This window comes from Microcebus murinus, chromosome 16 (genome assembly GCF_040939455.1).
Source record: "Microcebus murinus isolate Inina chromosome 16, M.murinus_Inina_mat1.0, whole genome shotgun sequence".
Classification (NCBI taxonomy): Eukaryota; Metazoa; Chordata; class Mammalia; order Primates; family Cheirogaleidae; genus Microcebus; species Microcebus murinus.
This window is the reverse complement of record NC_134119.1, coordinates 47,459,485-47,473,891: the sequence shown is the minus strand read 5'-3', so window position 1 is coordinate 47,473,891 and position 14,407 is coordinate 47,459,485. Positions and strand designations below refer to the sequence as shown.

Sequence of the window (14,407 nt, the reverse complement as noted above, 5' to 3'; positions counted from 1 at the left end):
AAGTGGTGATACCAGTGCTGACCCACAGCCATGAGCCAAACCCCACTGAAAACGGGCAAAATCCATTGTTGTCCTTCCTTCCTAAATAGCCAGATGATAAATTAGTAAGTCATTAAAGATTAAATATACTGAAAATTTCTACAGATCATCATCTTTCCATGTATCACCAGCCCATGTAATATGGAAACATGTATTCCAGAAATTCAGCTCCTGGGTTGCACAACACACAACCAGAAAACAACACAAGATGCATACTCTCATTATTTAAAAGAGATTAAAATATAGTAATGTTTATTTTCATTTAAAAAATACATTGTAATAACTGTAGGAATGTTATGATACAGCTTATTACAAAACGGAGTAGAAAGAACACAACAGTGTACAACATAAAAAAACAAAAGTTCGTAATAGTTAGCAAATCATTCTGCTTAGCCAAATATTCCTTGGTTATCTTAAAGGATGTCTGTAACTTTTTAAATCAAAGAGGGAGGCAGAGGGAGGGTGCAGAGTGCGTGTAGAAGATTCCGAGTTCGCCAGTGAAGCGTGGCAGTGCTCTGGCGCAGAATCACGTGAGGTCACGACAGGACGTGCTCCAGGACCCCTTGTCTGATCAGCTGCTCACACTTCCACCGAGGTAAAAAGTGCTGAGGGGAACGGGGGTGAGGGAAAAGTCAGAGAAACGCTTGGGAAAGAATGTGAAATTACTTTTGGCATCATTAAAAAGCAACACTGATTAGATAGTTTTCAAACTCCAATAGTTAAAAAGTTAAACTCAACTATACGAGCGTATTTACAATTTTAATCCACTGATAAATGGATGTCACTTAGACCTGTACTGAATTCTGATTTTTATAAATGAATTCATAGTTTACTTAAGTTCAACTAAAAAATTCTGAATTCTAGTAGATATTTTCCTTACTGTTTGCAGTTTTAAGTTACACACAGAAAAACTTAGATAGGTGAGATCTTGGGCACTGGGTTATAACTGGTCCAGCAGCCAATCAGGAAGACCAAGGAAAGGAACATCTCTATGAAACTGCTCTAGGATTTGAGAGTCTGAACATTTATTCTTCTAATAATAACACTGACAACTTTTCTCCTGTATTTTTCAAGGACTGAAAGTGTTTGAAACCTACAATGTGGGTTGCTGTTCACATGCTGTGTGTGAAGATGCTGCTACCCAGCTAATTGTCCCGTGTCCTCCAGAGAGGACACCACTCTTGCACTCAGGGAACCAAAGGTAGGTGGAAAGAAATCTCCTTTCCTCCTTAGCACAGAAGTGAACATTTACTGCACCCCAGAGTATAAGGGTGGAAGGTGGTACTGTTATGGAAACATGTACAGCTAGTGTTGCAGCTCTTGTGACAGCGCTTGACAGGGGAAAGAACGGAGCGGCCCACAAAGAGTCAGAGAACCGTCTTTATTCCTCTGGCAGGCTCAGCCAACTTCTGACTTCTCTCTTCTCAACTTCTGATCACCCCTTTCTTTGTTCTCCTCCTGCTTTTATACCCTTGGTAGGACTCCAAAAAGCGTCTAATGAGCAACAAGCTTTACCATCCAATGAGCAACAGTGGGATTCAAAAAGTGCCCAATCAGGATCATGGAGCCAGTGCAGCTGGAGCACAGGCCAGGACAGCAGGCGGGGCCGGGCGGCACGCCCTCCAACTGAACGGCGCAGTGCTGGCCCATGCAGAGTGACAGGGAGGCGGGAAGCAGCCACGTCCTAGCGCCCCATGTTTTCCGTCAGTACAGGAAGCAAGGCAGGAAGACTTTCCAAGCTCATGGATAGTCAAAGAAATCTTAAAAGATTTCAAGGAAGCAAAATATACCATTGGTGGCATTGTGCACCAAAGGTCCTGCTGCACAAACCCAAAGGCCTAATGGGAGGCTGGTGACCAAATACTTCTAAACTAGTCATGAAGACACACAGGCCAAGGACTGTTGTCTAACTTAACTGAATCTTTAACAAGCCTTAAAAATGTAAAAACAAACAAACAAAAAAAAAACTTAGTTGTTCATTTAATAGTTATTGGAATGCTGTTATTCAAAGGAGGGGGAATTCTGATTTCTAGACAGAAAGAAACAATACTTGCCACATTGACAAGTATAAAAGAATATACATTAAGAAAACATTTCCCTACTAATCTAATGCTTTTACATTATTTGAATGATAGACACCACAGATTCTATAGCAAATTGATATAGATGTGGCTGGACATTAGAAGTCCTTTCTTATCAACTATGGTTGATTATAAGGGCTTTTTTTTTTTTTTTAACGTCTCCAGCTTTATAATTGAGGATAGAGTCACAGCTCAGAGACAAAAGCATCACCAAGAGGAAGGTTTTTACATGGTCCACACAGAAAATGAAATGGCCCAGCACAGAAGCAACCATGCACACTGGTGGGCAGATCAGTCATGAAGCTTGAGAAAGAAATTCAACCACAGAGCAGTGTTTGGGATGAAGGGACATTTTGCATATCTTGCTTTAGGAAGATGACTTAGTTCTTGTGAACGAGAGCTTCCTTCTGGGTCTTCCAGAAACACAAATTCTTATGAGAGTATTCATTTGTCATCTTTCAATTCATTAGCGTCCTACTTCTAAGAGAACACTTGGGAGTGAAATTGTTGCCTTAATAACCAAAGACTTCAGGGTAGCCTCAAAATCTGTTTTTAAAATATTCAATCTTTATTTTAGAAAACTATTTAAAGCTCCAAGGGTACTAGTAAAATAAAAGAACAACTCACCCTGTGTTAGGGAAATAAGCCCAAGGACCATATGACCGGAGGCATTCTTTTGCTCCCCAAGATCAACAAAGTGAGCACCAGTGACTTAGGGTCATTAGATAGTAGCTGGCTATACCAAGAGAGCAGGCAAGGAAAGAAAGTGGCTTTTATGAGGTCATTTGTCAGAAACTTCAAAAAATTGAGATAGGAGAAAAATAAATTTAGCTATGTGGATTTGAAGATTTCTAAGGAAACAATAAATATATTGAGATTGTTTGTGAGGAAAAATTTAGCTTAAACCACAACTTTACAATTTTAATCTTTCCGTTAGATTCTGCTATGTTTATATAATAACTACTTAGAAATTCTTGATCTATATCATTGTTTCCTAAAGAACTAGGATTTATAAAGTGAAGTATGAGCTAAAATGAGTGATTAGCTAGCACCTTTTTTATAAATGTAAGCTGATAAAGGAACTAAATCCCAGTTTAGCAGCCTCTGGATAGTTACCTACCACTTAACCAGAATAAGGCCCATTGTGATAACTGCCCTAGAAAATGCTTAGTTTTTTTTTTTTTTTTCAAGAGTCTCATTTTGTTGCCCTAGCATCATCGTAGCCCATTGCAACCTTAAACTCTTGAGCCTACGCGATCCTCTTGTCTCAGCCTCCTGAGTAGCTGGGACTATAGGTGTGTGCTACTATGCCCAGCTAATTTTTTCTATCTTTTGTAGATACAGGGTCAGGGTCTTGCTCTTGCTAAGGCTGATGTTATCCTCCTGAGCCCAAGCCATCCTCCCACCTCAGATTCCCAGAGTGCTGAGATCACAGGCGTGAGCCACCACGCCCGGCTCCCAATATTTCTACCCTTAGTACTCTTACAAGATTTAAAGTAAAGTATCTGAAGACAAGAAATACCTGGCTGTTTTTTTTCAATAGGATGGAAGTGCCATCATCAACTTCAAATTCTCCATAGTCTTTTAGACACCGGACCTGAAAGGAAAAACTGATGCTTTATCTAAATTATGTTTTAATATGTAGTGACCAAAAAGTAAACAGGCATTATATAAATACCCACACAGTAAAAAGTACTAGACTTTCTGTTTGTTTCCTCTCTGTGTGCCTAGACTCAAGACTACCATGTGGTACTCTCATGGTTCCACTTTTCCTGTTGTGACAGGGAGGGAGAAGAGTGGCAAAATCTCTCAACATGTACGTGTGTCATTGTTGACAGCAAGGAAGCCCAGGGAGCTGGGCAAGAGAGACAACATCGATGGATCCTTTCCCCTCTGCAAATCCTGAAAAATTAAGCAGGTGAAACATCTGTCTACAATGTACATTTTAGATCTGTTTCAGCCTGCTTCTTATCAACCCCTGCCACAAAATATCAGTAACTGAGAAGAGGGCACAGGCAGGTCTGTAAACTTGTTGGAAGAGATTCTTCCAATCACCTTTAATATTCACATTCTTTTCTAGGAATACTTAGAAGTACACCGTGAAAGAGCAGATGCAGCCTTACAGGACAGGATTTAGGAGAGACTCTTAGTCCCAAGGTGGGAGGGTGAGGCAGCCTTCTGATAGCCACCTCTGCAACTGCAGACAAGGACATTCAAAGGTGTCTCCAGGTGCATGCTGCAGACCTGGCTACAGCACTAAGTGCTGCCACAGGAAATAGGGCGGACATTTTTCCTCTCCTGTGAGAACTCAGACTGGAGTTTATTCTCCAGAGTAAGAGTACTGACCTGCTGCTGCCTTCAGCAGAGCCGGCTCCAGCAGCAACCCTGTCGTCTGCTCTTCCAGATAGCATCGTCACATCCTGTGACTCCTCCAAATTTCACCATAATTCCCAAAGCATTTTAACTTAATATGAAAAATACTACTCTAGAAGCCTCTCACCACACACACCTATTTGGATCTGTAAATAAACCATTACTTTGGAACATCTTGAAAATATTCAATAGTAAAAAGACTACTATGATGACATTCCATGGTCCTTTCAACTGGCTTCAATAAATATCAATGTGTGGTCAAACTTGCTCCCTTCATCTACTTCTGGACTATTTTGAAGCAAACCATAGATATCATTTCATCATTAATAACAATATAATTGTAATAATCTTAATAATTTTTAATACCATGAAATATCTAGTTAGTACACAAGTTTCCAAGTTGAAATCAGAATCCGACAGAGCTATACATTACACGTTTTTGACATATCTCGTAAGTCTCTTTTAATCTATAAGTTTCCCTTCCTCTTTTTTATGTTTTTCCTTCCATGTGGCAATTTATTTGTTGAAGACACTGGGTGGGTAGTTTGGTATAATTTCCCACAACCAAAATTTTGTTGTGGATTTTTGGGAGGTCATTTCACATGTCCCTCTCTCTGTCCCTGAATTCCAAAAAACTAGAAATGAGGTCAAGAGGCTTTATCAGCTAAGGTGTGATTTTTTTTTGGCCAGTGGTGTCATGTACTTCCTGTTACAAGGCCACACAAAGCACAAAGTGGCTGTCTCTCTTTGGGTGTTGACTGATCAGTGGGTCTGGGTGCCATCCATACGTGTGCATATCCATGCATTATAAAGCTTTCCATAAACTATTCACTAAAAGGTTTTAGTAGCTAAAGGTTACAAAATGGCTTTAATCTAGTTCTTTTAATCCTGATGCATCTGTTAGGGTGATTCTTCTATAAAAAAGAAATTCCCATGGTAAACTACTGGGCTACACTGAGACAGGGTTTGTACAGTAAAGGCAGATGGGTGCTCAATTCCATTCTCTATTAGTTTAGTGCAAAAGTAATTGTGGTTTTAGCATTGTTGGAATTTGCTGTTTGATATTAGAATATATTCTTAAATAAATATGGTTATGTTATACATTTTAATGCCCATTTCTTACTTTATTTTTTTTGCTAATGACTTACTACTTGCTGTTTATTTTACATTTATTTTAGACTATGGAAATGATATTAGACAAAAAGCAAATTCGAGCGATTTTCTTATTTGAGTTACAAATGGGTCATAAAGCTGGGAGACGACTTGCAACATCAACAACACATTTGGCCCAGGAACTGCTAATGAATGTACAGTGCAGTGGTAGTTCAAGAACTTTTGCAAAGGAGACGTGAGCCTTGAAGATTAGGATGCAGTGGCCGGTCATCGGGAGTTGACAATGACCAATTGAGAGCAATCACTGAAGCTGATCCTCTTACAACTACAAGAGAAGTTGCTGAAGAACTCAAGGTTGACCATTCTATAGTTGTTCGGCATTTGAAGCAAATTGGAAAGGTGGAAAAGCTCGTTAAGTGGGTGCCTCATGAGCTGACCAAAAATTAAAAAACTGTCGTTTTGAAGTACCATCTTCTCTTCTTGTACAAGACAACAAGCCATTTCTCCATCTGATTGTGACATGTGATGAAAAGCAGATTTTATACTACAACCAGCGAAGACCAGCCCAGTGGTTGGACTGAAAAGAAGCTCCAAAGCACTTTCCAAAGCCAACCTTGCACCACAAAAAGGTCATGGTCACTGTTTAGTGGTCTGCTGCTGGTCTGATCCACTAGTTTTCTGAGTCCTGGTGAAACCATTACCTGTGAGAAGTATGCCCAACAAATTGATGAGAAGTGCCTAAAACTGCAACACCTGCCCCTGGCACTGGTTACCAGAAGGGGCCCTAATTCTTCTACACAACAAGGCCCAACTGCACGTTGCACAACCAGTGCTTCAAAAGTGAACGAATTAGGCTACAAAGTTTTGTCTCATCTGCCACATTCACCTGACCTCTCGCCAACTGCCTACCACTTCCTCAAGCATCTTGACAACTTTTTGCAGGGAAAATGCTTCTACAACCAGCAGGATGCAGAAAATGCCTTCCAAGAGTTTGTTGAATCCCAGAGCACAGATTTTTATGCTTAAAGGAATAAACAAACTTATTTCTCATTGGCAAAGATGTGTTGATTATAATGGTTCCTATTTTGATTAATAAAGATGTGTGTGAGCCTAGTTATAATGATTTAAAATTCACAGTCCGTCCGAAATCACAATTACTTTTGTACCAACCTATATACCATCTTCAAAAATGAGCTGGATCCCTTTTCTCCAAGGAGACTCCAAAAGTTTTATTTTTTAAATTTTTATTGTTTGATGTCATTATGCATTCATGCTTCTAACATAACTGATATAATCCAATTCACTACAGTTATTCCTTGTTTTGATGCTCAAACTGCCCACTCTCTGGCCAGTGACAGCTCCTTTAAACCGGCTCCCAAGTCTTTCCAGCACTCCCCACAGAGTCCTTGGTGCTTTCCTTCCTTTCTGGGAAGACAAGGTATTACACGCTCAGCTTGTACATTTTTTATTCAAGACCTGCAGTCAGCCATTTTCTTTTTTTTTTAAGGAGTCCTGGTTTCCTTTAGTGGAAAATGGCATTTAGACTCTAGAATTATGGACATTCATGGCTAACTCTGGGTTGGTTGTTGTTTCTAGGCCTTTTCAGTGGGCAGAGCTAATAAACCCCCCTCCCTTTTTTAAAAGGAGATGATTCATAAGTCCATGCTGACATTTCAAACTCAAGTTTAGGAAGATGAAATTTTCCCTTAACTTTCCCACTTAGTATTCAAATTTCTTTTCTATCATCTTGAAAAATTTTGGTTCCTAGTGACATGACATTTTTGCTCTAATTCTTCAATATGTAAACTGTTTCAAAATAACAGTAATATTATTATTAATACAGTGATTAATAATAACATGTTAAGACATCTTTACAATTTTTTTGTCCTTAGAATATATGCACTGGGAATATACAATCAACTCATGTGTTTAAAGCAATTTAAATAATTCCTGGATTCTGGGAAGACGGTAGAACAGGAAGCATCAGGAATTGGTCTCCCCACCTCAATAACTGCACTGGCAGACTCTGACTGAGGTGACTATCTTGAAACTCTGGAGCCTATTAAAGGCTTGAGGTTGGAGCTTGGACAGTAAGTTGTGTCAATTTTTGTCAATTTTGCTCTTCACATGGTAGTAGCTACCCCTCCCCTGCTCTCAGCCCTGTGGCAGGCAACAATTCACGTGTTCCTGAATGAGTTCATACACAGGTTGTGGAAGCAGAGCACAGCACCTGGTGCTGACTGCCAGCTGCACCTTCCCAAATGCTGCAAGCCCCTCCTCTTCTTGCTGAAGTGAATTCCAGGGGATTGAAAGGGCCAGAACCCTTTTTCTCACCCTTTCATTTTTCTCTTTTCCTCCTTTTGGGTGTCAGACATTAAAGACCAGGACATTCTAAAGCAACTGTATATACAGGGAAAATTCCAATGTGACTACACATGCCCAGGGAAAGGCATAGGCTCAGAAAAGACTTGAGAAGACCTTAAGATTATACCTCAGGCTGATCTTTGGCTCAGAGACAGCCTACAACAATCAAATAAACAAAAACAATAAAAACAGCAAACCTGCCGGGCGCGGTGGCTCACGCCTGTAATCCTAGCTCTTGGGAGGCTGAGGCGGGCGGATTGCTCAAGGTCAGGAGTTCAAAACCAGCCTGAGCAAGAGCGAGACCCCGTCTCTACTATAAATAGAAAGAAATTAATTGGCCAACTGATATATATATATAAAAAAATAGCCGGGCATGGTGGCGCATGCCTGTAGTCCCAGCTACTCGGGAGGCTGAGGCAGCAGGATCGCTCGAGCCTAGGAGTTTGAGGTTGCTGTGAGCTAGGCTGACGCCACGGCACTCACTCTAGCCTGGACAACAAACCGAGACTCTGTCTCAAAAAAAAAAACAAAAACAGCAAACCCTGGGGAAGGCAGAGAATCTGACTTACAGGGTTACAACATTATTAGATTTAAATGTCTGGTTTTCAACAAAAATAAAATTACAAAGCATATAAAGAAACAGAAAAGTATTGTCCATTCAAAGGAAAAAAAAATAAACAGAAACTGTCCCTGAAAAAGACTTGATGGAAGACCTACTACACAAAGACTTTAAAACAACAGCTGTAAAGATGCTCAAAGAATTAAAGGAAGATGTGGACAAAGTTAAGAAAACAATGTATGAACAAAATGGAAATGAAAGGATGGCCTTGCTAATGAACTAGCTAACAGAGAAAGATAAACTATCAAACAGAAAGAAAAATAAATTCACAGCACATAATTGCCCCTTTGAAGAGAAAACTCACAGTACAACTGCCCTTTGTTTTGTTTGATTAAACACCCGGGACTCAATTTGTTATCTTTAAGCCTAACTTGTTATTTCTAAGAGTTCATTTTCACAGCCTTGAAGAGGCCTAAGCGGACAGCAGGGGTGTGAGCTTCCCGCTCCAGCTCTTGCTAGACCACATTTCAGGGACCCTGACAAGCCAGCATCATAGAGAAGAAAAAAATAAAAAGCTGACACAGCAACTTCACAGCCATTTTTGCTATCAGTTGACAACAACCACTTTTTTTCCTTTCTCTTTACTCCCTGATTGAAAACTCCCAACCCTCTATTCTTCTGCTTCAACACTACTTTCTTTCTTCCTTGTGTTGAGCTCTTTCTCATTAGGAAAAGGTAAAATAAACTTTGTACTTCTTTCTGTCTTAATCTTTGTACGAGAAATCTTTCGCTACCCACACCACGAGCTCCTAGTGAGTCCCCACTTTAACCGGAAATGTCAATGAAGAGAAAACCTAGACAAAAAGGTATTCCGGTCCTGAAAACTAATAACTAAAATGAAAAATTCACTACAGGGATTCAAAGGCAGATTTCAGCAAGTAAAGGAATAAGTGAAGTTGAAGACAGAACAATGGAAATGACTGAGTCTGAGAAACAGAAAAAAAATTGAAGAAAAGGTCAGAGCCTAAGAGACCTATGTGACACCATCTAGCAAACCAATATATATATCATGGGAGTCCCAGGAGGAGGTGAGACAAAGGGGCAGGAAAAATAATGAATGAAAACTTTCTAAATTTGATAAAACACATAAATATAAACATCTAAGAAATGCAACAAACTTCGAGTACGATGAAATCAGAGACCCACACTAAGATACATTATAATCACATTTTCAAAATACAAAGAGAGAATCCTGAAAGAAGCAAAAGAGAAGCAAGTCATCACATAACAACGGAGCCTCAGTAAGATTTTCACCAGATTTCTTATTAGAAACACTGGAGTCCAGAAGGAAGCAGGCCAATACATTCCAAGTACTAAAGCACTAAACAACATTGTCAACCAAAAATCTTATTTGTGGTAAAACTATCCTTCAAAAGCAAGAGGAAAATTAAGACATTCCCAGAGAAACAAAAGCTGAGGGAGCTCATTACCACTAGACCTGCCCTATAAGAAATACTCAAGGGAGTCCTGCATGGTGAAATGAAAGGACATAAAACAGTAACTCAAAGCCATGTGAAGAGAGAGGTCCCCCAAAACTCATGTGTTGGAAACTTAAATCCCAATGCAATAGTGCTGGAACATGGGGATTTTTGGGAGGTATTTAGGTCATAAGGGCTCTGCCCTTATAGCACCTTGATCTTGTACTTCCCAGCCTCCAGAACTGTGAGAAATAAATTTCTATTCTTTAGAAATTACCTAGTCTAAGATCTTTTGATGTAGCAGCTTAAATGGACTAACACAGTGGGCAATTACAAAACCTGGTATTATTGTAATAACATTTTGTAACTCTACTTTTTGTTTTTAACATGATTTAAAAGATGAATACATTAAAAAAATAAATTGGTCTAAAAGCAAATATTATTGTAACTCTGTAACTCCATATATTGTTTTCTATATAATTTAAGAGATTAATGCATTTAGGAGATGTATTAGTTTATGTTTTGGGGCACATGATGTATGAAGATGTAACTGTATGACATCAATAACTGAAAGAATGGCCAGGCGCAGTGGCTCATGCCTGTAATCCTAGCACTCTGGGAGGCCGAGGCGGGTGGATTGCTCGAGGTCAGGAGTTCGAAACCAGCCTGAGCAAGAGTGAGACCCCGTCTCTACTATATAAAAATAGAAAGAAATTAATTGGCCAACTAATATATATAGAAAAAATTAGCCGGGCACTATATAAAAATAGAAAGAAATTAATTGGCCAACTAATATATATAGAAAAAATTAGCCGGGCATGGTGGCACATGCCTGTAGTCCCAGCTACTCGGGAGGCTGAGGCAGGAGGATTGCCCGAGCCCAGGAGTTTGAGGTTACTGTGAGCTAGGCTGATGCCACGGCACTCACTCTAGCCTGGGCAATAAAGCGAGACTCTGTCTCAAAAAAAAAAAAAAAAAAATTGAAAGAAGAAGGGATGGAACTTGAAAGAATCAGAGTTTTTGTATGTTACTCAAGTTAGGCTGCTATAAATTCAAGTTAGTGTTATAACTTTGGGATGTTAAACATATTCCCCATTGTAACCCCAAAGAAAATAGCTGTAGAACACAGTTGGCCCTCTATATCCATGGGTTCCACATCCATAAGTTCAACCAACCACTGATTATTCCCTAAACAATACAGATTAACAACTATTTACATAGTATTTACTTTGTATTAGGCATTATAAGTAATCTACAGATGATTTAAAATATAGGGGAAGATATGTGTAGGTTATATGCAAATAGTATACCACATTATTTTATTTGAGCATACATGGATTTTAGTACTGCAGGGGGTCCTGAAACCAATTTCCCACAGATACTGAGGGATGATTGCATGTACAAAAGGAAATGAGAAAGGAATTTACATGTTTCAAACAAATAAATTGAATACAAAAGAAGACAGTAATGCAGGAAACAAAAAGTTACAAGGCATATGGAAAAAAAATAACAGGCTGGGCGCGGTGGCTCATGCCTGTAATCCTAGCACTCTGCGAGGCCGAGGCGGGCGGATTGCTCGAGGTCAGGAGTTTGAAACCAGCCTGAGCAAGAGTGAGACCCCACCTCTACTATAAATACAAAGAAATTAATTGGCCAACTAATATATATAGAAAAAATTAGCCGGGCATGGTGGCGCATGCCTGTAGTCCCAGCTACTCGGGAGGCTAAGGCAGCAGGATTGCTTGAGCCCAGGAGTTTGAGGTTGCTGTGAGCTAGGCTGACGCCACGGCACTCATTCTAGCCTGGGCAAGAAAGCAAGACTCTGTCTACTCTGTCTCAAAAAACAAACAAACAAAAAAAAGATTTGAGAAAGTGTAACTCCATAAACAAAAACGCCTTTTGGTTGTTCTCTTATGTTTCAAGTTCCTAGGCCAGTAAGACTTACTGACCAGAACTTTATAACTTTCTGTTTCATTGATCCATTTCCTTTTGAGTTGTTTTTTAGAAACAGTGGAACCTCCTTGCAGCCACAAGATGAGGCCTTATACCACCTGTTTGTTCAGAGAAGACAAGGTAAGTGGCACTCCACCACAGATCTTACACAAGGACACACTGAGGCAACCTACTCCCCAAATCCCACCTGTGCACAAAAGGATGACCAATATTAGCCCTAGCTCATTATATCACTAAAATCTCTGCCCCGGGAGGGGCTTATCCGCCATTCTTTGATCATGTAATGTGTGTGCCAGTATGATTTCTCACTGTGCTCTTATACCCTGCCCTCTGCCCCAAACATGTAATGATGCTCACTCACTTCATGCATTGTTCATTTTACCTCTAGAAGAACCCCTGACTTCATCGGTTGGGGAGGCAGATTTGAGGCAGTCCTTCCACCTCCCAGTTGACAGCCTCTGCAATAAATTTCCTTTCTTTCTTGACAATCCTTGTTGTCTCAGTAACTGGCTTTCTGTGTGGCAAGCCACTGAGCTGGGGGAAACCCCCCTTTGTGGGTTTGTTAACAAAAGAAGGAAAGAATATATTCCATGCAAATAATGGCCAAAAGAGCACAGGAGTGGCTATACTAATTGAAAGGACGGCATTGTTAGTAAGCCATCTAGTGTTAAAAAAAAGGGGGGGGGGTGGGAATCATTGCACATAATGGCCCTTTGTTTGCTTAACCACCTTTGGCTTAACTTGTTTTTTTTAAGAGCTTGTTTTACAGAACTGAAAGAGTACTGGACAGACTCCTCCACATCAGCCAGACATATTCTGAGTAGTCTGATAAAGCCAGTGTAGCAGAGAAGGGAAAAGAAAAAAACAAAACAAAAAATACCTCCTTTTATAATTCTGCAACAATAAAACCTCAAGCCACTTGTCCTTGGTGCTGGCATTCCTCCTTTCTCCCGCTCCCGTTCCTTTTCCCTTTCCTTCTTTCTTGCCATATCCTTTCCTCTCTTGGAAAGTAAAATAAACTTTTTGCTTCAAAACTACCCTACTCTTTGAGTTGGGAATTCTTTCTCAGCTTGTGGTACAAGTTCCTACCCTAACACTAAAATTAGACAAAATAGACTCTAATCAAAAAAGTTTACGAGACACAAAGGACATTATATATTAATAAAGGTTCAATACAGCAAGGAAATATAACAATTATAAACATTTATGCAGCGCCTGCTTCAGCATCACATATGCTAAAATGGGGACGATACAGAGAAGATTGGCATGGCCGCTGTGCAAGGACAACATGCAAATTCATGAAAATATGTGAAGCAAAAACTGACAAAATTGAAGGGAGAAACAGACAATAATAATTGAATACTTTAATATCCCGCTCTCAATAATGGATAGAAGAAAATGGACAGAAGATAAGTAAGCAGAGGACTTAACAAAAAAAACCAACTAGATGTAACAGACATATATAAGACACTCTACTCAACAACAGCAGATACACATTCTTCTGAAGTGCACATAGAACATTTTCCATGATAGGCCACATCAGACTACAAATTAAGTCTCAGGAGTTTCAAAAAGATAACATACAAAATATCTGCCTGAATAGACATTTCTCTAAAGAAGACATATAAATAGATAATAAACACATAAAAAGATATTCAACATAACTATTAATAATCAGTAGGGCAATGCAAGTCAAAGCCATAATGAGATACCATTTGACACCCTTTAGGATGGCTATGATTAAAAAAAGAAAAAGAAAAAACAAAATACTAAGTATGGGTGAATCCTGTGGAATCCTGTGCACTGTTGGCAGGAACATAAAATGGTATAGCTACTGTGGAAAACAGGATGACAGTTGCTCAAAATTTAAAGATAGTATTACCATATGATCTAGCAACTCCACTCTGGGTGTATATCCAAAAGAACTGAAAGTAGGGTCTCAAGGAGGTACATGTATACTCATGTCAACAGCAGTATTAATCACAAAAGCTAGAATATGGAAGCAACCTCAAATGTCCACTGACGTATGAACAGATAAGCAAAATGTGGTAGATCCACACAAAGGAATATTACTTAGTATTAATAAAAAAAAAAGGAAATTCTGACACATGCTACAATATGGATGAACCTTGAGGACATCATGCTAAGTGAAAAAAGCCAGCCAAAAAATGACAAATACTATATGACTCCACTTATGAGCCACTTAGAGTAGTAAAATTCAGAGAGACAGAAAGAAGAATGGTGGATACCAGCAGCTGTAAAGAGGGGGAATTGGAGAGTTATTGTTTTATAAGATGAGAAAAATATCTGGACATGGATGGTGGTGATGGTTGCACAACATTATGAAAGTATTTTACACCACTGAACTAACTGTACACTTAAAAACAATAAATTTATGTGTATTTTATCATTTTTAAAAGTGAAAAAATTTAAAAACTAAACAAAAC

General features: G+C 39.3%; 1 protein-coding gene and 1 non-coding gene across 2 annotated transcripts in view; one reads left to right on the top strand and one right to left on the bottom strand.

Moving 5' to 3' along the window:
- Window positions 1-286: 286 nt before the first annotated feature.
- Window positions 287-14,407, bottom strand: part of GINS1 (GINS complex subunit 1) — a 32,562-nt gene continuing 18,441 nt past the window's right edge. Inside the window, exons 6-7 of the mRNA XM_012745529.3 lie at window positions 3,643-3,717; window positions 287-644 (exon numbers count right to left, since the gene is read on the bottom strand). Coding sequence (XP_012600983.1) covers window positions 576-644; window positions 3,643-3,717 — 144 coding nt within the window. The 3' untranslated portion in view covers window positions 287-575. The remainder of the gene's footprint in view (window positions 645-3,642; window positions 3,718-14,407) is intronic.
- Window positions 13,176-13,278, top strand: LOC142861463 (U6 spliceosomal RNA). Its single transcript, XR_012912691.1, has one exon. It is a non-coding gene; the product is annotated as a U6 spliceosomal RNA (small nuclear RNA).